Source organism: Gallus gallus, chromosome 2 (assembly GCF_016699485.2).
Source record: "Gallus gallus isolate bGalGal1 chromosome 2, bGalGal1.mat.broiler.GRCg7b, whole genome shotgun sequence".
In the NCBI taxonomy this organism is placed as follows: domain Eukaryota; kingdom Metazoa; phylum Chordata; class Aves; order Galliformes; family Phasianidae; genus Gallus; species Gallus gallus.
Genome location: NC_052533.1, coordinates 147760337 through 147784199, shown reverse-complemented (window position 1 = coordinate 147784199; position 23863 = coordinate 147760337). Strand labels below are relative to the sequence as shown.

General features: G+C 52.0%; 2 protein-coding genes across 5 annotated transcripts; one reads left to right on the top strand and one right to left on the bottom strand.

Annotated features, from left to right (window-relative positions):
* Window positions 1–184: 184 nt before the first annotated feature.
* NAPRT (nicotinate phosphoribosyltransferase) lies at window positions 185–9024 on the top strand. 4 transcript variants are annotated; one of them, XM_040677174.2, is made up of 14 exons: window positions 185–1517; window positions 3500–3694; window positions 4892–5019; window positions 5101–5183; window positions 5429–5559; window positions 5627–5742; window positions 5962–6155; window positions 6240–6380; window positions 6567–6651; window positions 6902–6982; window positions 7293–7395; window positions 7506–7663; window positions 8221–8328; window positions 8445–9024. In XM_040677174.2, the coding sequence occupies exons 2-14, from the start codon at window positions 3508–3510 to the stop codon at window positions 8502–8504; spliced, it is 1575 nt and encodes a 524-aa protein (XP_040533108.1). In that variant the 5' UTR covers window positions 185–1517; window positions 3500–3507; the 3' UTR covers window positions 8505–9024. The 4 variants fall into 4 exon arrangements, 3 of the variants coding, with proteins under 3 accessions (XP_040533108.1, NP_996864.2, XP_025002845.1); XR_001465548.4 differs by lacking the exon at window positions 185–1517 and having other exon boundaries at window positions 3491–3694; window positions 8445–8564; window positions 8666–9024; NM_206981.3 differs by lacking the exon at window positions 185–1517 and having other exon boundaries at window positions 3491–3694.
* Window positions 9025–9163: 139 nt separating this feature from the next.
* LOC420294 (cylindromatosis-like) lies at window positions 9164–23278 on the bottom strand. Its single transcript, XM_418407.8, has 15 exons — window positions 23233–23278; window positions 20886–21345; window positions 20264–20545; window positions 19950–20025; window positions 19122–19342; window positions 18776–18929; window positions 17005–17143; window positions 16268–16378; window positions 15272–15363; window positions 14611–14677; window positions 13664–13796; window positions 13335–13443; window positions 13018–13136; window positions 12541–12760; window positions 9164–11909 (listed from the first exon to the last, which is right to left on the bottom strand). Exons 2-15 carry the CDS (start codon window positions 21339–21341, stop codon window positions 11725–11727), a joined length of 2364 nt encoding a protein of 787 aa, XP_418407.5. The 5' UTR covers window positions 21342–21345; window positions 23233–23278; the 3' UTR covers window positions 9164–11724.
* Window positions 23279–23863: the final 585 nt, after the last annotated feature.

Genomic DNA, 23863 nt, shown 5'->3' with positions numbered 1-23863 from the left:
GTCAGGATATTTCCCCTGCTTTGTCCTCTTGATAAAAGGAAAGACCTCAAAAAGAGGATATATGTGTTTCCAGGTTGCTGCTTGTGATGCCCTTAGCAGATCACTTCGGCAGGTCCTTTGATTTGTGAGGAACCACGCCTGTGCTGACTCTGACCTATGGAAAGGGGAGGTGATGCTTCGTGGAGGGGGTTCATGGGGTCACACAGTCCAAGGTCCAGCTGCCAACACCCAGCAAGTGGGAGGCACTGCGTGGCTTCACTATGAGCACAGATAGGAGCTGCTGCATCTCTACCTGAGCAGCCACAGCTCCACACAGCCGGGACAGCGGGCACTGCAGTGCCCTGTGGCAGTATCTCTTACACCCTGCATCCCGGGTCATCCATGTGGCCCCATCCGCTGTCTCCTACATCCTTCCATGCCCTTTGTGCCCGTGTGCTCTGTCTGCTACTGTGCTCCGTCTCCCCACTGCCTTCTGTCACCTCCTTGCTCCTGAAGACGCGGAGTGCCACCAGCTGTTTCCTTCATACACCTCCAAGCCACCAATTGCCACCTGTATCCCCGTCTGCCCCAGGTTACCAAATGTCCCCAAGCACTTTCTGTGTCTGTGTGCATCACCGAATGCCCTTTGCCAAGGGAGAGGGACTCACTTCTGCCCCTGCATGCCTCTGTGTCTGCAGGTGTGTACCGTCTGCTGCCCATCTTCCTCCTCTCCCACTCGATCATAGAACGGACTGGGTTGAAATGGATGATAATGATCATTGAGTTTCAACCTCCCTGCTATGTGCAGGGTTGCCAACCACCAGCCCAGGCTGCCCAGAGCCACATCCAGCCTGGCTTTGAATATCTCCAGGGATGGGGCATCCACAACCTCCTTGAGCTCCTTGGGAAGAAGGAGATCTTCCCCCCCAGTTTGTATAAGCACCTGGGATTGCCCTGACCCAAATGCAGCACCCCACACTTGGCCTTATTGAGCCTCATTAGGCATCTCCAGCCTGTCCAGGCCCCTCTGCATGGCTTCCCTTCCTTCCAATGCATCGACTGCGCCGCTCAGCTTGGTGCCCTCTGCAGACTTGCTCAGGGTGCCCTCAACGCCGTCGTCTGTGTCATTAATAAGACGTTGAAGAGCACCGTTGTCCCCCGGCTGACCCCGAGGGACGCTGTGCCCACCCTCCACCCTGCCACAGACCCATTGATCGCAACCCTTTGGCTGCGTCCGGCCAGCCAATTCCGAATCCATCCAACAGTCATCCATCCTTCAAATCCACACCTCTCCAATTCAGAGAAGGCTGTGGTGAGGGGCCGCGTCAAAGGCCATGCAGAAATCCACGTAGATGACATCCCCCGCCCTCCTCCCATCCACCCGAGCCGTCACTCCATCGTCGAAGGCCACCAGATGGCTCAGGCAGGATCTGATGTTGCTGGAGCCGTGCTGGCTGTCTCCTATCCCTTCTTTATCTTCTATATGCCTTAACGCAGCTTCTAGGAGGCTCTGCTCCACGATCCTCCCAGGCGCAGAGGTGAGGCTCGCTGGCCTGTAGTTCCCTATATCTTCCTTAAAAATAGGATTCGTGTTTCCTTTCCCTCAAGCCACCAAATGCCCCGTTTCCCTGCCTCCATTTCCCTGCCATGCAAAGCCACCCTGTGCCCACCGCTGTGTCCCTGTGCCCCCGGGGCCACCACTTGGCTTAGCCACCACCAAGTGCTCCCCTGGCCCCATTTGCCCCATGTCCCTGTCCCCCCAGGGCCACCGAGTCCTCCCCTTAAGCCAAATGCCCCCGTGTCCCCTTCCAAGCCACCAAGTGTCACCAAGTGCATCCCCTGCCTGCCACCAGCTGACCCCCCGACCCACCAAGCACCCTCCATGTCCCCTCCCAAGCCACCAAGTATCCCCTATGTCCCCCCAAGCCACTGAGTGCCCCCATCCCCAAATACCCCCCTCCCCACCAAAAAGCCACCACGTCCCCTCTAAGCCACCAACTGCTCCCCTATCCTGAAATCACCTCAGCCCCACACATCTATGGGGTCACCACAGCCCCACACATCTATGGGGTCTCCACAGCCCTACACATCTATAGGGTCACCTCCGCCTCACACATCTATGGGGTCTCCACAGCCCCACACATCTATGGGGTCACCTCCGCCCCACACATCTATGGGGTCACCACAGCCCCACACATCTATGGGGTCTCCACAGCCCCTCACATCTATGGGGTCACCTCCGCCCCACACATCTATGGGGTCACCACAGCCCACACATCTATGGGGTCACCTCCGCCCCACACATCTATGGGGTTTCCACAGCCCCACACATCTATGGGGTCACCTCCGCCCCACACATCTATGGGGTCACCTCCGCCCCACACATCTATGGGGTCACCACAGCCCACACATCTATGGGGTCACCTCCGCCCCACACATCTATAGGGTCACCACAGCCCCACACATCTATGGAGTCACCTCCGCCCCACACACCTATGGGGTCACCTCTGCCCCACACATCTATGGGGTCTCCACAGCCCCTCACATCTATGGGGTCACCTCCGCCCCACACATCTATGGGGTCTCCACAGCCCCACACATCTATGGGGTCACTGCAGCCCCACAGATCTGTGGGGTCACCGCAGCACCACACATCTATGGGGTCTCCACAGCACCACACATCTATGGGGTCACTTCTGCCCCACACATCTATGGGGTCACCGCAGCACCGTACATCTATGGGGTCACCTCCGCCCCACACATCTATAGGGTCACCAGAGCCCCACACATCTATGGGGTCACCTTCACCCCACACATCTATGGGGTCTCCACAGCCCCACACATCTATAGGGTCACCTCCGCCTCACACATCTATGGGGTCTCCACAGCCCCACACATCTATGGGGTCACTGTAGCCCCACACATCTATGGGGTCACCTCTGCCCCACACATCTATGGGGTCTCCACAGCCCCACACATCTATAGGGTCACCAGAGCCCCACACATCTATGGGGTCTCCACAGCCCCACACATCTATGGGGTCACCTCTGCCCCACACATCTATGGGGTCTCCACAGCCCCACACATCTATAGGGTCACCACAGCCCACACATCTATGGGGTCTCCACAGCCCCTCACATCTATGGGGTCACCTCCACCCCACATATCTATGGGGTCTCCACAGCCCCTCACATCTATGGGGTCACCTCTGCCCCACACATCTATGGGGTCACCTCCGCCCCACACATCTATAGGGTCACCAGAGCCCCACACATCTATGGGGTCACCTCCGCCCCACACATATGTGGGGTCACTGCAGCCCCACAGCGCCCCATAGATCTACGGGGTGGCCTCAGCCCCACACATCAATGGGGTGCCCCCTCCGAGCTACCAAGCCCCCGCCCCCCCCGCACCGCCCCTTACCCTCCAAGCCACCACATACCCCTTACGCCCACCAGGTGTCCCCACGTCCCCACGTCCCCGCCCCGCTCCCATACTGCCCCGCTCTCTCCTCTCCCAGCTCCGCCGATGGCGCCGCTGGCGGATCTTTACCACCTGACGATGGCGTACGCTCTGTGGCGGACGGGACGGCACCGGGACCCCGCGGCCGCGGAGCTCTTCTTCCGCCGGGAACCCTTCGGTGCCGCCTTCGCGGTGGGAGCGGGGCTGGGCCAGGCCTTGCGCAGCCTCGGGGCGCTCCGCTTCTCGGCTGCGGGTGGGTCGGTGGGACGCGGGGACGTCCATCGGAGGGATTGGGGGATATGGGGGGGGGGTTGGGGGGGCTCTCGTCAGTGGGGTTTGGATTGGGAACGGGGACGTCACGCGGGAGGATCCCGAGTCTTCGGGTGGGACGTGGGGAGACGGGGACGTCCCTGTAGAGGACTCGTCGTTGGGACACGGGGAGATCCCTCGGGGCGACGTGGCGGGGACGTGGATGTGCCTCCCGGGGGGGTCCGGGGGTGTGGGGACAGCCCTTAGAAGGACGGGGGAACTCCTCGAACCGCCTCTCAGGGGGATCCGAGCCCTCAGATGGGACGTGGGGACATCTCTCGGAGGGATAGGGGGCTCCACTGAGAGCTGTGGGGCAGTGGGGCAGCCCTCGGGGGGGTTGAGGGACAGGGGCCTGGATGAGGCGCAGGGACATCCCTCACAGGGACCCCAGAGAGTCCTCTACGTGATCTGGGTGACGTGGGGGCATCCCTTTAGAACTGGAGACTTCAGTAGGACCCAGGGGATACAGGGACAGCCCTGAAAGGAACGTGGGGGGGGGGGGGGGGGGACAGGGGTGTGCCTCAGAGGGAGGTGAGAGATGGGGGTCTGGGGTGGTGATGCTGCTACGGCCCTTAGAGGGACAGGGAGCTCCTCAAAGGGATTTGGAAGGGGCATAGGGACATCCCTCAGAAGGTCTGGGGTCCTCAGAGGGATCGTGGGGATGTCCCTTAGAGGGACGGGGGGCTCCTCAGAGGGATCTGTGTCCTCAGAGGGAGGTAGACCACATGGGGACATCCCTCCGGAGGACCTACGGGGCACGAGGATGTCCCTCGGAAGGTCCTAAGGGACGGGAGCCTGGGGGGGGGGGGGGGACAGAGATGTGGCCATCAGAGGGATCTGAGTCCTCAGATGGATCGTGGGGACATCTCTTAGAGGGACAGGGACATCCCTCAGGGTTATCTATGGGACACAAGGACCTCTCTGAGGGAGAACTGAGTCCTTGAAGGGATGTAGGGGACATGAGAATATCCCTTAGGGGGATCTGATGGGGAAAGGGATATCCCTCAGAGAGACTAGGAGACCCCTTGGCGGCACGCGGGGTTCCCCGAGATGAGCTTGGGGACCAGGGGGAACCCGGGGGGTGTCCCTTGGAGGGATGATGCCCTACAAGGGACAGGGACAGGAGCTGACATCCCTGCAGACATTGCCTACTTGCGCTCGGTGCTGCCCAGCACAACGGAGGATGCCTTCTTTGATTACCTCTGCACTGTGGATGCCTCTGAGGTCACCGTCACGTCTGTGCCCGAAGGCTCCATTGTGTTCTCCAGGGTGCGACACACGGCCAAGCGTCCCCATGTCCCCATCTGTGGGGTGTGTGGCCGTGGGGATGTCACCGTGCTGTCCCCGCAGGTCCCGCTCCTACAGGTGAAGGGACCGCTGCTGGTGGTGCAGCTGCTGGAGACCACCTTGCTGTGCTTGGTCAGCTACGCCAGGTAAGGGACCCTACAACCTCTTTGGGGTTTCACAGGGGGATGTGTCCATCTCTGCTGGACCAGCCGTTGTCCGTGCGTCCAAGTGGAGTTGTTCCCCGGAGCAAACCACGGTCCCCTTTGGCACTCCCAATGTTGTACCAACTGTTGGCCCTGCATCTTGGCTGTGACTTTGCTGTGGCGGTCCCCAAGCAAATGATGGTCCCATTTGTTGCCAACGTTGACTTGGTGTGACTTGGCCCTTCCAGCCTGGTGGCCACCAACGCCGCTCGATTCCGCCTTCTTGCTGGCCCGCAGATGAAGCTGATGGAGTTGGGTCTACGTCGCGCCCAGGGTCCAGATGGTGGACTTTCTGCCTCCAAGTATTCCTATATTGGAGGTGAGTGCTGCCCCACACGTCCATGCTGTGTCGTGGTCATGTTGTCACCCCTCATCCCTCCTTCCAGGCTTTGACTACACCAGCAACATCCTGGCAGGGAAGCTCTATGGCATCCCAGTGCGTGGCACCGTTGCCCATTCCTTCATCATGTCCTTCAGGTCGCTGGAGGAGGTGCAGCCCAGAGTGAGTGCTGGCAGATGGGACGGGGATGGGACACCCCTGATATGACTGTGGGGATGGGACATTCCAGATATAGCAGTCTTAGACTTAGCCGTCCCCATAGCTGCTGGAAGGGAAAGGGGATGCACATGGTACGGGGTGCATGAGACCCCCGTTGGAACTCATTTCATGCACTGAAGCCAACGTGATTGACTCAGTGCCGTCACTGATGTCCCCAACCAGGTCCTGTCGCCGCTGGAAGGTGGGGAACCTGTGGATCTCCCATCCCTGGCCGAGTCGTGGCTGCAGCGTGTGTGTGAGCTGCTGGGGACCCCCAGTGACAAACCCAACCGTGGTGAGCTGGCTGCCTTCGTGTCCTACGCCATCGCCTTTCCACAGGACTTCCAGGGGCTACTGGACACCTACTGCGTCATGAGGTGGCCTTTCTTGCTGTGTTTCCATCTCTCATTGTCACCTGGTGCAGGACATGGACACTAATTCTTCTCCCTGCTCCCTGTCAGGAGCGGTCTGCCCAATTTCTGTGCTGTAGCATTGGCCCTACACCAGTTGGGGTACCGTGCCATCGGGGTGCGCCTGGATAGCGGGGACCTCATCCAGCAGTCCAAGGAGACCCGGAGGGTGCTCCGAGCCTGCGGTGCTCAGTGAGTCCTGCAGACATCTGGAGAGCATCCCCTGCTTCTCCGCCCTGGGTACCCACACCTTTGCGTGTCCTGCCTCTGTGACTGTTAGAGTGGGAGCCCTCGCTCTATGGGGTGCTCGTTGGCTCTCGGAGCCCCAAAACCTGGCACTGCCTTCCTGTTCATTCTCCCGCTCTTCTTCTTTTCCAGCTTCCAGGTTCCCTGGTTTGGGAGCATCCCCATAGCCGTGAGCAACGACATCAGCGAACGGAGCGTGGAGGACTTCGTCCGAGAGGTGAGGTTGGGGCTGGAGAAGTGGAGGGACAAATGTGACGGTCACTTTCCTGTGACTCAGCCTCTCCTGGGTGGGAACAGAAAAGAGTTTCCACCCGGAATGAGTGGGTGGGATGGACAGATGGGCACCAGGAGGCACTCTGGGGCAAAGCAGCCCCTGACCTTCCCTGTGGCTCTGGTTTTAGCACGAGCCTTAAAAGAAAAGAAAAACAAAACGCTGTTGATGGTCATTGTCTTTTCTCTTACACCAGGGGAGTGAGATTGACATGGTTGGCGTGGGGACAAACCTGGTGACGTGTCCCCTACAGCCGTCGCTGGGCTGTGTTTACAAGGTAGGAGTGGAAGCCCTGCCCCACTTGGCTTGGGGATGGTTTGAGGTTATGGGTTTTTTTTTTAATGATTTACTCAGTTATTTTGCATCAGACCAGAGCTCTGCATGGTCTCCGGCACCAGTGTGAGCTGGATTAGAGTCATAGAAGATTGGGAAAGACCTCTAAGATCAAGTTCAACTGTTGAACCATCACCACCTTGTCCACCAACCATGTCCCTAAATGCCACATCTACGCTTCTCTTGAAAACCTCCAGGGGTGGTGTTGATGTGAAGAAATAAGGTGTACATCCCCATCGCTTCTTTTTCTACAGCTGGTGGAGGTTAATGGCTCCCCGTGCCTAAAGTTCACAGAAGAGGAGGAGAAGATGACTATCCCAGGGATTAAAGCAATATATCGGCTCTACGATGCTGCTGGTGAGCTCCACTGAGTTAGAAAACTCCTGCCTCGTTGGCCTGCTCTTCTTCCTGCTCCGTAATCCTGTCACTAGTGTCACCTGTTGGCACCTGACCCTTCATCCCTACAGGTCATCCCTTCATGGACCTCATGGCCCTGGAGAACGAGCCCTCACCTAGCGTGGGGCAGGAGTTGGCGGTCCACATCCTGGGGAGGAGAGGAGAGGCCACCAAGATCAGGCCAAGTGCTGTGAAGCCCCTCCATCGCATGTACTTGAGAGATGGACAGGTCAGAGGCAGCTCTCCCTTCTCCCCATGATGGGTTTGGGTCAAGAGGGGCTCAGGGTGGTGGTGGTGGGTCTGTCCATGCCGCGTGTGAGGTGAGAAGACTCCCTCAGCAATGCTGGCAAGGCACAGTGCTCCTGGGGATGGGATATCTCCATGGGAAATCTCACTTGCCAGCAGAGGGATGAAGTTTTGTCTTATGAAGGTGGGTTTTCTTGGTTTGTCCCATGGGAGTTTTTCAGCACGAAGCCCAAGATATTCTGCATGCAAGAAACCGTCCTTCATTCAGCTGCTCCGCTTAGCAAATGTCCTATATAGGAACAGCCTGGCAGTGTTCTCACTGCTAATGAGGTGTCCTTCCCTCATTGAGTGAAGGTCTAGGCAGGGTGGTGGCCTCTTGCTGAATCAGTCACCAGAGTTTGAGATGTCCCTGTCCCTGTGATGTTAGAAAAGCTGAGGTGGTGCCACCACAACCACAATCTCGTTGTCCTGCATCCCTGTGCTGTCCAAGCTCGGGGTGTTGGCAGTGTGTATGGATGCTATCATGTCTCCATCCCGTAGGTGTGTGAGGAGCTGCCCAGCTTGCAGGAGGTACGGAGCCATGCACAAGCATCCCTCAACCTGCTCAGTCCTGTGCACCGCCAGCTCCGTGACCCCCAGCCCTACCCGGTACGTTTTCCCCCTTACCAGGCACAATCCTGGTCCCATCCCAATCCTCCTGCCCCCACAGACCTACAGTGACCCCATGGAGCCACACTCACTGTCCCCTTTTGCTCCTTCTCCAGGTAGCCGTGACAGAGAAGCTTCATCTCCTCCTCGTAGAGTTGCAGAACGCTAGCCAGTGAGGGGTACCCCAAATCACCCCCCAGCACTGAGACCAGCACTTCTGCTTTTTGGAAGATCAGGTGATTAATTGGGATGGTTCTAATGGTTCTGCTGCTCTGCGGTGCTGCTCCGAGGACTGTGCAGGAACTGCAAGAGCTCCTGTGGTCCTCTCACTGCAAAGCTGTGGACAAAGGAATGGGGCAGACAGAGCTGGGAGGTGATGAGGGAGCTGTGTCCAGCCATGTCCACCGTGTTGCTGTGGGAGCAACGCGTTTTCTTCCTTGCTGACCTCGGTGGCCTTGCCAGCCCTATGCCTTCAGTGATGACAGGACTGATGTCACCCATCACCGACATGCAGCAGCAGGCCACGTCCCCATCTTGTGGCATCCTACACCTAATTCTAGCACCAAAGCCTTTGGAATGTCATTGGGAGTACCCACGGGCCAGCAGGAACGCGTGGAAGTTTTAAATCAAATACCATCCAGAAACGTTGCACGGAATGGATAAAAATGTCAAAGAATAAATCATGTGCCTTTCTGAGCCATGTGTGTTCTTCTCTAATCCTGTTTAGGTTTGTAATAGAGAGGTACTTTTAAATCCTTTTTGCTGAGCTTTGGAATTGTACAGCCAAAAACTGAGCCCCGCAATGAAAAGACTTGCACCCATTCCCAGCAAAAAATTTGGATAAGAGATGTTGTATTTATGGTGGTGGCTTTTTTTGTGTGTGTGTGTTTTTTCTTCCTCCATTTTTTAGATCTTTGCAGCACTTGTTCATGGAAAGAAAAAAAAAAAGAGAAGAAAAACTACAACACAGTCTGATTGTGTCCCACTTAAAAAAACAGTCAAGATGATGGCGCTCACTGCTGGGCCTGTGGGGTTGTAAGGCACTGTATCTCATCACTTCCAGAGAGGAGAAAACACTTGTTATTAAACTTCGTCCACAGTGCTTCTGAGAAGAGATCGCCTTGAGTTCTTACATGATAACAAAGAGTAACATTAAACAGATAAGACAGTGAGACAGCAGCATGCTCCATCCCATCACCACCTCTCCATGGCCACAGAGGAGAGCCAGTGGAATCAGTCATCAGATCTCAAGTTCCTTGGAGTGTTCTGCTGATACATCTATCACCATCTTTTCTACTCGTGAGAGTCTTCACACTGCTTTGGTATCAGGCATCCATGCTGGGTGCATTAAGGCTCAAAAAAACTGGATAGATCTTTCTTCTCTATTGTGCATCGGTGGCTGTGGCTCTCTAATACGAATGTTAGCTCACCCAATGGCTGTTGAGATTGGAAGGCACCTCTTGATGTCATCTGGTCCAACCTCTGCTCAGACAGACACCTGGAGCAGGTTCCCCAGGGTTATATCTGTGGGATTATGAAGAACTTCAAGGAGACTCCACAACTCTCAGCCACTGGTACCAACATTCTGCCACAGCAGTGCTTCCTGATGGACACAGCAAGCTCCTCGGTTCCAGTGGATCTCAATCTCTCTTGGCCTGGTGCTGGGCACCACCGGCTCCATCCACTTTACAGCACCCTACAGGGATTTATGGCCATGGATAGGATCCCCTGAGCCTCCTCTGCTCCAGGCTCTCACACTCTTATAAGGGAGGTGCTCCAAGTCCTACAGCATCTCTGTGGCCTTCCACTGGACTCTTTCCAGTCTGTCCCTGTCTCTTCTTATACCATGGGGCCCAGAACTGGCTCATGGTTGACCTCTCGAGGTCCAATTGCTCAGCAAAGGCAAACTCCAGGCCCAAAAGACTGGAGCAGCAAATCTGGCTATTGAAAACTCTGAGCAACTCAGCACCGAGGCTTCAGTGCAGTGTTTGGGAGCTGAATTCGACAGCAGTGTTCTCAACACAATGTATATTATCAATGGGCTCATTACACTCCATCCATCCCTTGAAGCCTCCACCCACCCTTTGCAGCGACCACATACAGTCGTAAGGGATGTAGTGGAAAGCCGATACGAGTTGTCAAGATGTGGAGGTTCCACTGAGCATCATAACCCTTCTTTAAGCAAAAAAAGAAAAGAACCCAATCCCCACCAAACCACTATGTGGCCCAAGCCAAAGGGGCCATGGGACAAAATTGCAATCACTACACCCTGTGTTAAAGAGGAAAATAGGGCAGGAAGGAGGTTGTGGCTGTGGCTCTCGGATGTATTCCTCTGGGGTTTCTGTGCCATCCAGAACCTGAGTAAAACGACTCACAGCACAGAATCCCAAAACAGCTTCCTGCTGCCATGACAGCACGTCCTTAACGGCAGACAACCCACAATTTGCAAATGTACATTATTTAACTTAAAGAATACCTGTTCCCACACATAAACCCCTCCTGCTGTCATGGCAAAGAAAAAAAAAGGGAAAAAAAAGTGCTCATTCTTCCATTTTTGCCCTTGAAATTCTGTTCCTGTTCTTTGGTGCAGATCTCAGAAGTGGATGGGACAGCAAGTGCTGGAAGCGAGGTTACGACACCTCACATCCTGTAGATCTCACAGGATGACAGCACATTGGAGTCTCATGCCCACCTCCTGTTCCCCTGCCCTGTAATTTTCCCAAATTTGTTCCTACAAAGATAACCACTTTTTAAAGTGTATTTGCAGCTCAAGATATCTAATTAACCTCAGGTGGATGGTGGGTGAAAGTGCCATAGATATTAGTTCTGGATAAGGGAAGTGAAGACAATTCAGAGGCTCAGCTTTAGGTGTGGGATCAGATCCCAGACCTCAAGAAAAGCTATTTTCCTGAGACATCTCAACTACATAGTGCTTTTCTCACTCTTCGAGTCCATATGGGGAAGTGCTACACAGGGCAGAGCTGTGATTTTCCAGTGCCCTTTGCGAACACGAAGGGTTCATGTTTCCATTAAGAGATGCTGGTCCTCGGTGTTGGAAGAAGGAAAGGATGTTGAACAGGACTCTGAGGTAGAGCAGAGCTGCAGAGTACCATATAGGGAGGAAGGTGGGTTAAGGGAAAGTTGGAAATAATGAATTTGAATGTAAAGAATTCAGTGTGCAGCTCTGCAGGAAGTACAAACTATTGCTGGATGAAATCTGGCACTGGATTTACCAACCCAGAGAGGCTCATACAGCTCAATACCAGACACTTGTAACAGGTAAGAAGAGGCAGAGGTGTGCGTTCAGTGCACTAGATTTAGCTGCTTTCAGTGCTAATGAGTCCAAGCTCGCATTTCTGATACCGTCCTGCTCTGCAGTACCAACACAAGGCAGCATCACTTATACAGTGCCATCTTCTTGCTCTGGTACATGTACATGTAGGCATCACAGAAGAGGCGTTTGGCCACTCCATCCATGTCTCGGGGCTGCTGCAGGGCCAGCATGGCCAGTGGCAAGTCCAGATATTTGGCAACTTCAGGGCACAGTGTTACGGTGGGGATGTTGAAGCCATTCTCACCACCTAATGCAGAAGGAAGGAGAAAAGTCCAAGTCCAAAGCATGTCCCAAGACATGAGTACCTACAGTGCCTTAGCTGAAAGATCTAGAGGTCAACACTACCATTGGGCAGGACAGGAGATCTGCCCTACTGTCCTTGCAGCCCACATAAGAAGTCCCTGGTCTGAACAGAGCCAGAGGATGAGACCACTAGGAGCAACTCTTTTATCTCCGTGGGCTGGGCCTACTCTTCTCTGGAATCGGTTCTGCTGGAAGTAGAATCCTAATGCATGCAGGTGACTTAAGAAAAAGTGAAGCTGTTCCTCCCCCAACAACACTCATTCATCCCAAAAGCTTCGTGCTCCCTTCGAGCATAGCACAGAATCTCCCCAAACCATCCACCTTGATGCAGACTGAGCAGTGCCCACATGACGTGTGCTACAGACACCTACCATACGAGCCCCTGGCTCCTGTCAAAGCACCAAGCCTGTCACCTGGGATTCACAGCTAGAAGAGACCTCCAAGATCATCAAGTCCAACCGTTGACCCATTCCCACCATGCCCATTCAGAGAATTATTAAGATTGGAAAAGACCTCCAAGATCATCAAGTTCAACCCCAACCCACCACCATACACCCATTTAACCACGACCTCACCATGTCTGTCAGCCATGCTGTCAAAGAACATCCAGTGCTCATTCTCAGGGCCATATTTCACGAAGGAGACGTAGTGGCTGGTCTCAATGCACAGCACTGCAAAGAGCTCCATCTTCTCACGGGGAACCTGCTGGCTGCCCCGGGAGCTCCGGCTACGAAATTCTTCTGGGACGCGCAGCCTGGTTGGCTTGTGCGTTTTGCGTCGGTAGTGGGAGTGAACCTAAGGAAAGGCAATGAGGTGGCACTGCTGAGCGGGCAGAACTGAAGCTGGCCTGCTGGAAAGAGGAGCGTGCAGAAGTCAGACCTTCAGTTTATTCTGCACTCAGCTGCCTTGCATGCAGCTGAGTCCTCCCCAAGGAACAGCAACGCATTGCAGGCTGGCAGCAAGAAGCTTAGAGGGTCCAGCACTTGGTCTGTGCAGGTTTGCGTGTTCATTCTGCTGGCAGATCTCATAGAGCACCCAGAGGAACTCAATACCTGTTTGGAGCAGGTGCTGCAGAATTGCTTCAGACCCGTAGGTGAGAACATTTTGTCTTTGAAACAATTTGAACACTCCCAGGTGGCAACGTCACTGCACACACAGCACTCTCTGGGACCTGCAGAGGGAAAAGTGGTGATGTCTTCTCTTGGTCTCACCTGGAATCCCATTTGTCCTGTCAAAACTAAGCATTCAGGGTAGAGGAATCCCACCATGATCCCACCTTAGCTTCTGCCCACAACTCAAAGGGTCATCCCTTTGACATCTGGTTGCTCCTAGTCTTAGCTGTCAGGTTCACCATGGCCCAACAACTTACTGTCCAGCAGCAGATCGGTGATATCCAACTCTAAGGAAGGGATGATCTTGCTGAACATTTTATATTCCTTCCCAAACCGTGGCATTTGGATAATGAAGCAAGATGGGATCTGGGAAAACAAAGGCAAACAAGTCACCATTCCAGCAAATTCCAGAGACTTTTCATATTGCTGCTGTGAATCACATCCCTTCTCAGGTCACACTCAGATTTCCCAAAATATCTCTTTAGGTTGTGGTCAAGTGTCCTCCTGCTTTGCATTGTAAGATGCACCAGACCTACCGTAGATTTGCTGGAAGACTACAGTGTAGATGGAATGAAGCTGGGCTTACCTCCACTAGCTTCAGATCTGAAGACAGGAAGGAGTGTTCCACCAACTGCTGCACATCAGGAACCACTAGGTCCTCCTGTTTGTCCATAAATATTTGGTAGCAATAGCAGTCCTGCTCCTTCTGGGCTCCTGACCTGCAAGGAATGGTCATGCGGAATGTTCACCTGGTGCCATTTTGAATCTCATTATCCAACATAACATGGCATCCTGCTCCCAGTGAGCATAACTGTTTCCTCTCTTCCATACTAAAGACATTTTGGTATATTTTTTAATGAACCACAATCAGAAAACTTCTTCGCTAGATCTATTTAGAAAGGATTTCCTCCAGATGACCCTCTGCAGGGGAGCAGCAATACAGAGTCTCCTTTGTGCTCCACCTCTCTGAGCACTTCACAACCTCAGGGTTGACTGACGTCTCCACAAAAGAGCACAGAAACCCAACAATTCCCTTCTATGCTCCCAAACAGCATCGTTATTTTTGGCTTCCTTCAGCCTCTCATTCTCTTTGCAGAGTCCTGAAAAAACTGGGACTGCATCCACAGAGTCCCTGTTTGAGAGCTGTAGGATCTGAGCCAGACTGAGAGCCTGGACACATCCCAAAAGCATCCAAAGGCACTGAGGATGAACTCTATGTTTCTCAAAGCTCTCCCTAAGGATGACATGACTTTTTTTCACCATTTTTCCAAAGGAAAAGCCTCCAGGCAGAGCTCAGAAGCTGTTTTGGATGGACCACCTGGGACAAACCAACAACAAACGATCACAGGTAAATAACTAATGAGCCAAATAAACTAGAATTGTAGAATCATTAAGGTTGGAAAAGACCACTTAGATCACCTAGTTCAACCATCCACCTACCACCGCTACTGCCCACTAAGCCATGTCCTTAAGTATTACATCTACAAGTAGTATTGGAAATGAAAAAAAAAATGTGTGGGGATGGGAACTTACTGCAGTCTCAAGAGTGGCTCTATTCCCAGGACTTGATGCATTATGAGGTTCAGGAACTCCTCCGGATCTGGAAGGGTAGAGAGAAGCAGAAGTCACACCACAGGAGGAACTTGCCACACTGCCAGATAGATGTGAGTCAAATGCCTGACAGTGGGTAATCTGTTGTGAAATACCCTTGTTGCACACGGAGAGAAACGTGATGACTGCAATCAAAGAGGTTGACTTCAGTTACAAGCATTTTCTGCCTTATTTTAACCAAACTACAGCCTCGGGGGAACCCCAAATAACTTATCAGGACTCAAAGAGAAGTTGACCAGGGCAAAATGGACTCTGGCAGGTTCATCAGGGACAGATTTTTCAGGGCTAATTCAAAGACTAAAGGTCGAGGGAATGCTCCGTCACACAATTCATCCTCTCCCCTCCTGGCAGCAGCTTGATGGTGGCAGAGATCCAGCAATTCCTCTCTCTCCGTCAGACTTCAGGACAAATGTCAGTTAAAAAGCACATTGATATTCTCAGCTTTTCAGAACTCTTGCATGCACATTTTTACATAAATGAGCAGCACAGCAGGCAAATCAATGTACGTGCATGGGAGAAGCACACAATTAAGCTGTCAGCACACACAGGAGCAGCTCGGAGAAATCTCCGGAGAGCACATTACCTTTCTCTGCATTGGTAAAGCTTGAGCATTGTCCCTTCTCAGTTAGCTGCTCCCTCAGGTGCATCACACTCCTAGCCATTACAAAGCCATTCCTGGAAACAAGAAACAGCCACAGATGATCTCTGCAGTGTACTTGGTGAAGTATTGTGACAGGCTGCCCATGGAGGCGGTGGAGTCACTGTCCCTGGAGGTACTTAAGAACTGTGGAGATGTGGCACTTGGGGATGTGGTTTAGCAGGCACTGTGGGGAAGGGTTGATGGTTTGACATGGTGGTCTTAGAAGTCTCCTCCAATCTTACTGATTCAATGATTCTGTGATTCAAACCACAGCACCACACACTATCCCAGGGCTGTAATTCTGCAGGCAGTGCCAGGGCACTGACCCCAAAGAGGATGCTAATACCTAAATCTTAGACAGAAGCAGCTCTCCATGCCTCTCTCACACCTAGCAAGGGAGGATGAGAAAAAACTGCTATCTTTAATACAAAATCCAGATAATTTAGCTGCCATGCTATGATCTACACATATCCAGCCTTAAAGAAAATGGTTGATTAAGGACATGGTTTAATGGGTGATGGCTTGATGGTTGGACTTGATGATATTGGAGGTCTCTTCCAACTTTAACGATTCTGTGAGTGGGCATGGTGGGGATGAGTTGATGGTTGGACTTGATGACCTGAATAGTTTTTTCCAACCTTAGTGATTCGATGGGTGGTCAAGGTGGTGATGGGTTGGCAGTTGGACTGGATGGTCTTAAAGGTCTCTTCCAACCTCAGTGATCAGTGATTCTGTGATTGTGAGCAGGGAAAACTCACACGTGCCATGAGAGCCTTACAGTCAGGGGAAGAAAACAACTGGAAGAGGAGCAAGAGAGGAAGACTTGGATGGCAGAAGACGCCCTACAGATAACCCTTTCCCATGCACCTTCTGGAAGTGGAGGGCAGAAGTTATCAAAACAGATGCACAACTTCCAGCATTCCCACATACTGCACTCACTTTCGGAGCGGGTTCACGATCTCATCCCGCAGAATGTTCTGGACATTCCTATCACACAATGGGAAGGGTGTGAAGAGCATGGAGTCCAGCACGGATGTACAGGAGAAGAGGCTGTAAAGAGAGAGCACTGTCTAAGTCTGAGGGTTTGCAGCAGCGGTTGGAAGCAAACTGTTGTGCTTAGTGGCAATCAGTGGCTTTCATTTTCAACAGTCCATGCACGCAATGACAGAAGTGTGAGTGATAGCGCATCTCCGCAGTGAGATAAACCACCTCTGGCTTAAGGAATGCTTGGAGTAAGCAAGAAAACAGTTAAGAGAGAATGAAATCTCGTACTTTGCAGCCAAAACTGCTCATGAGGGCACCACTGAGTCTTTTCCTCTCCAAACAGTGCTGCACAGTGAAGCTGGGATTTCCTGGGTGCTCTCTTTGCAATGTTTCCAGCCACTGTCTCCAGTGGCAGAGTCAGCGTGGTCCAGTCCAGAGAACTATGATATCTCACCACCCTGCACGATAGACACACAGAGTGGTACTTGCAGGGGTACTTGAGTGTCTGAGAACCTCATGGATTACAGGAAGGAGACCAAAAGGCTGCAAGCATTGAGGTTGCACCTCCACACAGTTACATTCTGCTCTACGCCAGGTCAATTTCCAGCCACCTTGGAAGTCCGCACTGCAGGGTGCTGCCCAATTAAGAAGTAATCATTTAACAGTATGGCACCGCACAAGCAGGCACTTACCTAAAGAGTGCTGCATCCATGTAGCAGGAATTGCAGTGGCCCTGGATCCCCTTCATCCGTCCTCGTAGGATGTGCACCGCTTCCTCGTTTCTTAGAGGAGGAAAACTGAGCGGAGCGTGGGGAACATCTTCCTGCTCTCCTGCAAGAGAAGCAACAGAAGCAGTTCCCTTTAGCTTCCCACCTCATCTGGCTGTGCTCTTTCCTCTTCCAGTGCCTCAGAGCTCTGCTCTGCTCCTGCTGGGACTGAACCATGGTATGGAGGTTTGTTCCTTTACTAATTCATCTACTGGAAATGGAAACAAAACTCAACTTTTCTCACCAGAGCTGTGCCCTAGGAATCCTCAGTTACCCTTACAGGACCCTTCCAAAAAGGGATAGTCTATGATTCAATGATTCTGCTGCCTCCACCATCACTATGCCAAGTACAACAAAGACAAAAAGAGTCGCAAACAAGCTGGTGTAGGGTTCCAGGCAAGCTTGGGATCTCCCTATGGAATTCCCCCATGTCACTGAGGGACGTGGTTTAGTGGGCATAGTGATGATGGGTTGATAGTTGGACCTGATTGTCTTAGGGGTCTTCTCCATTCCTAACGATTCCATGATTCTATGAGCGGGTGTGGTGGGGAAGGGTTGATGGTTGGACCTGATGATCTTAGTGGTCTTCTTCAGTCTGAATGACTCTATGATCTATGAAAGACCTTCAATATAAGCCATGAACGCCCAGCCTCAGGGAGCATGTAGAAGCTCAGACACGATACAGCTTGGATTCATCTGTCTGCCCTTGCCACGAATAAGATGGATTTATGTCCTCAGCCCTACATCCTCTTACTAACTTCATCTTCCAAGGTAGCTTTCTCAATATGGTCTTTTTTGGTTTCTTCAGCATTCTTCCCTTGTAATCCAATCCCACTTTTTCAGCAGGCCCTTAAAACACTCTTCACAGTCCCTACTCCCAGTTTTTGGGCAGTCTCTATGAGAATCTTTTTTCTTTTACAGAGATCTCATTTATGTTTTCTACATGGCTAACTCATTGTCTTCTCTGTTCTTGGAGGTAGTTCTTTCTATTCAAATGAAAATAATGACCTATTCTTCCCTTTGCTGTCCTGCAAATGTCTTACCACATCAAGCTTTACATTAAAATGGATTTCATACTCTTCCTTTCTAAGCTCCCCCTTATTTCTCCAGGTACAACACCTTGGTTACCTGACATCCTGGCCATAGTTACTGACTGCAACTCTCCAGAGCCAAAACAACCATAAAATATGGTAGTGTATCTACTTGTCACATTCAGTTCTCAGCAATCAAAGAATATCCCAAGTTGGAAGGGACCCATAAGGACCACCAAGTAATACAAGACCTTTTCTTCTACCTTGAAAGTCACAGGCAGAAAAGCCCCAGCCTGCTTGCAACATTCACAATGCCATGCAAGAACTGTTGCTCTAGGCTTTGCTGTTGCCTCTTGACATTTTCTGCTGGCTTCTCCAACACAACCACGCCATGAAGGCCTCATTTTCAGAGCCACTAGCAACACCTTGCCCTAGATTCAACACCCACACAGCTCTAGTCTACATTATCCTTGTGTTCAATTACTTACCATCTCTCACACTTGCAGGATATTCCCTACAAAGACCACCTCACTATCCTGAAAATGGACACCTCTTGGAACACTCAAAGACAACGATGATCATGAAACCACCGATTAAAGACACTGCAAACGAGGAGTCTCCACGTCCCAGCACGGCACTGTCTCCCCTCAACCCAGAGAGCTTACTATAGTCTACGAGGTTCAGGTCACGGTTGCGCGAGCACTGGAAGCGAACATCAGGCTGGCAGGACTGCAGCTTCACAAAGATGCCACGCTTGGGAGCACAGTGGAAATAGTATTTACCCAGCCACTCGCCAGCAGTGACCCCTTTATCTTCATCCTAAGGATAAAAAGCATCGAGGAATGACATGAGAGCAGGTTTCCTATGAATCAAGTGCAATCCACCACATGGCTATTTAATATCTTAAGAGCTCTGTGCAAGTTTGGTGCTGTTTTGATGTTTTCATTTACTCTGGTTATGTTTTAAACCTGTTGACTCCGCTTGCAGGATTCACAATTATTCTGTTCTTACCAGTTCAACTCCTGCCATTTTGTGCTTGGTGTGGGGCAGGTACCCCAACCAGCGGATGATTCCTGACACTTGGTTTCCTTTGTCCAAGGTGATCTGGACCATGGAGTTCACCTCCAGGGATGGGTTCACGCCTTCACACTCATCTCCACTCTCACCTATCTGTTGTTTTATTTGTTTTGAGTGTTCTACTCCCATGTCAGACTCAAACGGTGGAAATAAACCTAGTGGGCAGGAGAGACAGAAAGTCACCTAATGACAGACACCTCTACATGTCACCATCATCTTCCTAATGCCAGGTCTGTTCTGAAATTATAGATCATATATACAGGGGGTTGTCTCCAGGTTATTTTTAATGCCTTTAGACTCTTTGTTGATTCATCTCACTAATGACAGCTGTCCCCAGTCTGGCCATAGGATATCTGCACAGCATCTCTTTAAGGCAACAGAGAGCCCACCAATTTGTTGCCTTGTCCAATGACTCACACCATCGCTGCCGGCATCTGGGCCCTCTTGAGTTAGTTTGGCATCAGGATGAGACTATGCTCCACCCTCTACAGCTAAATTAAAGACTCTTTAGTCAGCGGCGCTCTCCATCCTAGGAAATATTTCTGTGCTGTGATCAGGCTCTTCTTCCTGATAAACAGGAGAACTCAGCTCTATTTGCCTAATGCAAAGCATGCCGTTCAGAACTGGAGACATTTCTATGGACCTTTTCAGCTCTCTGATTTAACCAGCTGTAATTAGGCTGAAGCTTTTGTTAGACCTCAGGAGAGAAATGCTAAATCCACGAGAACACACTCAGGACAGACACATCTGGTAATAACCTACTTTGGGAATGCAAGTCTTCCTTCACAACAGCGTCCATAGGGATTTCTCTGAAAATGTCAGTTGTTCCTTCTTCTTCCTGAAAGGAAAGAAGAATACATCAGCTAAATGGTCAATCAGATACAAGGCATTCCTGGAATATGAACCATTTTTTCCAAGCAGGCCCAAAGAGTCTGCATGCGACCTTATATCTCTTTTGGACGACGCTTTCACTCCTCTTTAAGGCCCTAGTATTATACAGATAGACAAACAATCAAATAGGTAAACAATAAAATAAAAAAGAAACCAACAGGAAAAGACAGCGAGGCTGCTCTTACCGGGCAAACTTTAACGAACCATTGGGTTCCCTCCCTGTAAACTGCCATTGCTATTCCTTTTCTGCGGACATTGTCCACGTAGAAGCTCACAGCATCTCCCACTTTCACAGGAACCACTTCCTCTGCATCCACCTTTGGCTTCTGCTTCCCATGGTCATTATCCAGCGTGGGAATGAATTGGATTCTGCTGAAGGGCAGGAAGATCCCGCAATTCGGCTTACACTTGAAATACTCAGTGCCAAGATAGGATCCATCGCTGTGCCCTCTGTTTTCACCCTCACCCTGAAAACACGGCAGAAAGTTATGTCACATTGCCAAGGATAAAGGGAAAACAAGCAACTTGCTTTGTTGTCAGGTCTTCAAGAAATGTAGCATGGAGGAATATGGTTAGTGGGCATGGTGGGGAATGGGTCAACAGTTGGACTTGATGACCTTAGTGGTCTTTTCCAACCTTAATGATTCTATGAGTGTTCATGATGGCCTGATGGTCGTTGGACTTGATCTTACGATCTTTTCTAACCTCAATGATTCTGAGTGGGCATGGTGGGGATGGGTTGATGGTCAAACTTCCTGATCTTAGAGGACTTTTCCAACCCTGATGGTTCTATGATTATCCAGTTACCTGCAGCTCCACTCCAAAGAAGAATGGGGACAACGCAGTCAAAGTACTTTTCTGAATGCTCCCAACGTAGCGGATGACACCGGGGAAATGTTGCCTGTCGACCTCCACCATCACTCTCTGGCCTGGCACGGCTTGCACAGCTGCCTCAAGGCTCATCCTCTCCAGGAAGCAGTTCAAGCGCTCATTGTGGCTGCTGATGCTCAGGAGGAAGGCGGCCATTTCCTCACGCACAGGCTGCAGGATTCCCACATTGATGGTGACAGTGGAGCTGTCATCCAGCATGATGACTCTCAAGAAACGAGCTGGGGGCACGTCGGCAAAGTTGCGCAGGTAGCTCCTCTCGGTGCAGAAGCACATGTTCCCAGCTTGGAAGTACTTGCTGCCATAGGCACAGTCTTCTGTCAGGATGTAATAGCAGTTCCCATCCCCTACTGAAGGCAGGAGGCTCATCGTCATTCCCCTGGGTGGTGAGAAACGAGAGAGGGGTGACAAACGCAAGTCATCTCAGAACATTTCATGTTGGAAGAGGTTTTTGGAGGTCCTGACCCCAGCTTTGTATGCAAGCCCCATCTAGTTGGGTTTTGAGTATCTCCACAAATGGAGATCATAGAATCATATCATAGAACGGCCTGGGTTGAAAAGGACCATAATGATCATCGAGTTTCATCCCCCCTACTTTGTGCAGGGTCGCCAATCACTAGACCAGGCTGCCCAGAGCCACATCCAGCCTGGAAATCCCAAAGCCTGCCTTCTATGTTGTTCCCATGTTAGATTTCTTGCAGCCTAACCATAATGGAAAGTCTGGTTCTGTTCCTCTGTGATATACTTCCAGCAGAAAGCTGCAAAGAGCAGCACCTCGCACATCTTGTTCTGTACAATACTGCACAACCGGTTCTGTCTCATTAAGCTTTGCCTCCTGCTTTCTTTTGCAGCTGACTTGCACGAGCAGGGTGAAGGCTGAAGTGTCTGTAAAATTCTCCAAAGGAATGTTCTTGGCTTCAAATAGAGTTCTTCAATCTTAAAGCAGGTACATATTCAAAACACACTGCAACTGCCTCATTACGACGTTAAAGCACTAAGATCTCCACTTTAATAACACACATGCTTCTAAAAAATGAAATATCTGGAATAAAAAAGTACAATCCTGCACGTTCCGAAAAACTCAAACTCGATGGTTTTCACACAGTTTACCCCTCTCCATTCTCCCATTGGTACCATTCAGAGACAGGACACAGATTTTTTTGTTACAACACAAAAAAAGAGGGGAGCACAGAGACTGCTACATCCCACAAGCGGACAGGTGAACCCAACCTGCAGATTGCCAATAAATAGAACATAAGAAACGCACTTATTTCCAGGAATTGGTGGCATCAGGAAGAAGATGCTTGTGTACTTTTTTTATCTCCATATACATTCACGTGCGTAGATGTACATTATTCACACAGCACCAAAAAATACCCCGAGTGACCCACAGTGATCCAACTCCTGACTTCATGTTAGGATCACAGAATCATAGAGCAGCATGGGCTGAAAAGGACCACAATGATCGCCGAGTTTCAACCCCTCTGCTATGTGCAGGGTCGCCAACCTGTTGTTCCAACTTCATGTTGTTTCGTGTACCAAAATCCCCTACTATACCTGCTTTTATCTCAGGTTTTCTCCTTTTTTTTTTTCCTGCAAGGACAACAAACCTCACTGTGCACTCGATGCTGTCAGGCACGTGGGGTCTCCATTTTACTCCATGCCCCACCAGCATAGGAAGCAGTAGGAAAGGAGGTTCACTGGGCTTTGGGGTCTCAGCGAGAAACCCCACAGCCTCCATGAGGAAAAGCCATCCTGGAGGTGGGGCAGGGGGTGATTTTGCTGAGGGTGGGGGCTCAGAGGGGTTCCATTGGCCGAGGGTTTGGCCCAAGGGTGGTGGGGTCCCACATGGGGTCTGCCCCACAGCAGTGCAGTGATGGAAGGAGGGGATGGGGACACGGTGAGGGCCATCCTCGGGCAATGTGGGGCTCGTGGGGGGAGGGGGGGGGGGGGGTTGAGGGTCCTGTGGTAACAATGGGTACGGGGGGACAATGTGGAAAGGTGGCAATGATGGGAGATAACTGGGCGTGGGGCCAACGGGGATGGGGGAGACCATGGGGAACAGTGGGGGGCAATAAGGGCGGCGAGGCAATGGGGGTGAGGGGGTAACTGAGAGAGAGGGGCAGGGATTCCAAGTGGGAGGAAGCGAAAGGGGTTAAATAGCGCTGGGGGGGGTATTTGAGAGTGCCGGAGAGGCCCCACTGCGGCGGAGTCCCCTCTGAACGCCTCCCCAGGCCCGGCGCCCCCTCTTTCTCCCCGTTCTCACCGCTGCCGCCGTTCTCTTCCGCATCGGTACCACCGAGAGCAGGGGGAAGAGGGCAGAGCGGCACTTCCGGTTCTCCCTCGCCCCTCCGGACCTCCAGCCAATAGAGAGCGGCGGTGGGGACTGAGGAGTCCAATGAGGTGAAAGGGGCGCCGTTAGTCCCGCCCCCTTCTGTGTGCTCGCGGTGTGGGCGTTCTCGTGGGCTGTGTCGCGTGTTCTGCGCGTCGCTGAGGGAGTCGGGCTGTCCCTCCTGTCCCCCACGGCCTTTTGTCCCCGCAGCCCTGTGTTCCTACAGCCTTGTCCCCATGGCCCTATGTCCCCGTAGTCCTGGGTCCCCATAACCATGTGCCTGCGTGGCTCCGTGTCCCCAGTGTCCCACAGTGCCCTGTGTTCTGTGTCCTTGTGGCTCTGTGTCCCCACGGCCTGGTGTCCCGTAGTCATACAGCCCTGTGCCCTGCATCCCCATAGGCCTATCTCGTGCTGCCACGGCCCTGTGTCCCCACAGCCACGTTTCTTATGTCCCGAACGGCCCCTCTGCCCCGCGTCCTGGAATGGGTCAGAATGGACATCAGCTGTGACCCAGCACTGGTGGAGGACACGATGGTGGCAGGGTATAAATATTGGCTAAATAGAT

Coding starts and splice junctions, on each gene's coding strand:
- LOC420294 (XM_418407.8), bottom strand. CDS start 21,341: ATGACGATGAGCCTCCTGCCTTCAGTAGGGGATGGGAACTGCTATTAC. Junction 19,343..19,949: donor GGAAGACTTGCATTCCCAAA/GTAGGTTATTAC, acceptor CCTGCCCACTAG/GTTTATTTCCACCGTTTGAG. Junction 15,364..16,267: donor ATCGTGAACCCGCTCCGAAA/GTGAGTGCAGTA, acceptor TCTTGTTTCCAG/GAATGGCTTTGTAATGGCTA.
- NAPRT (XM_040677174.2), top strand. CDS start 3,508: ATGGCGCCGCTGGCGGATCTTTACCACCTGACGATGGCGTACGCTCTG. Junction 6,381..6,566: donor CTCCGAGCCTGCGGTGCTCA/GTGAGTCCTGCA, acceptor CTTCTTTTCCAG/CTTCCAGGTTCCCTGGTTTG. Junction 7,396..7,505: donor TCGGCTCTACGATGCTGCTG/GTGAGCTCCACT, acceptor TCATCCCTACAG/GTCATCCCTTCATGGACCTC.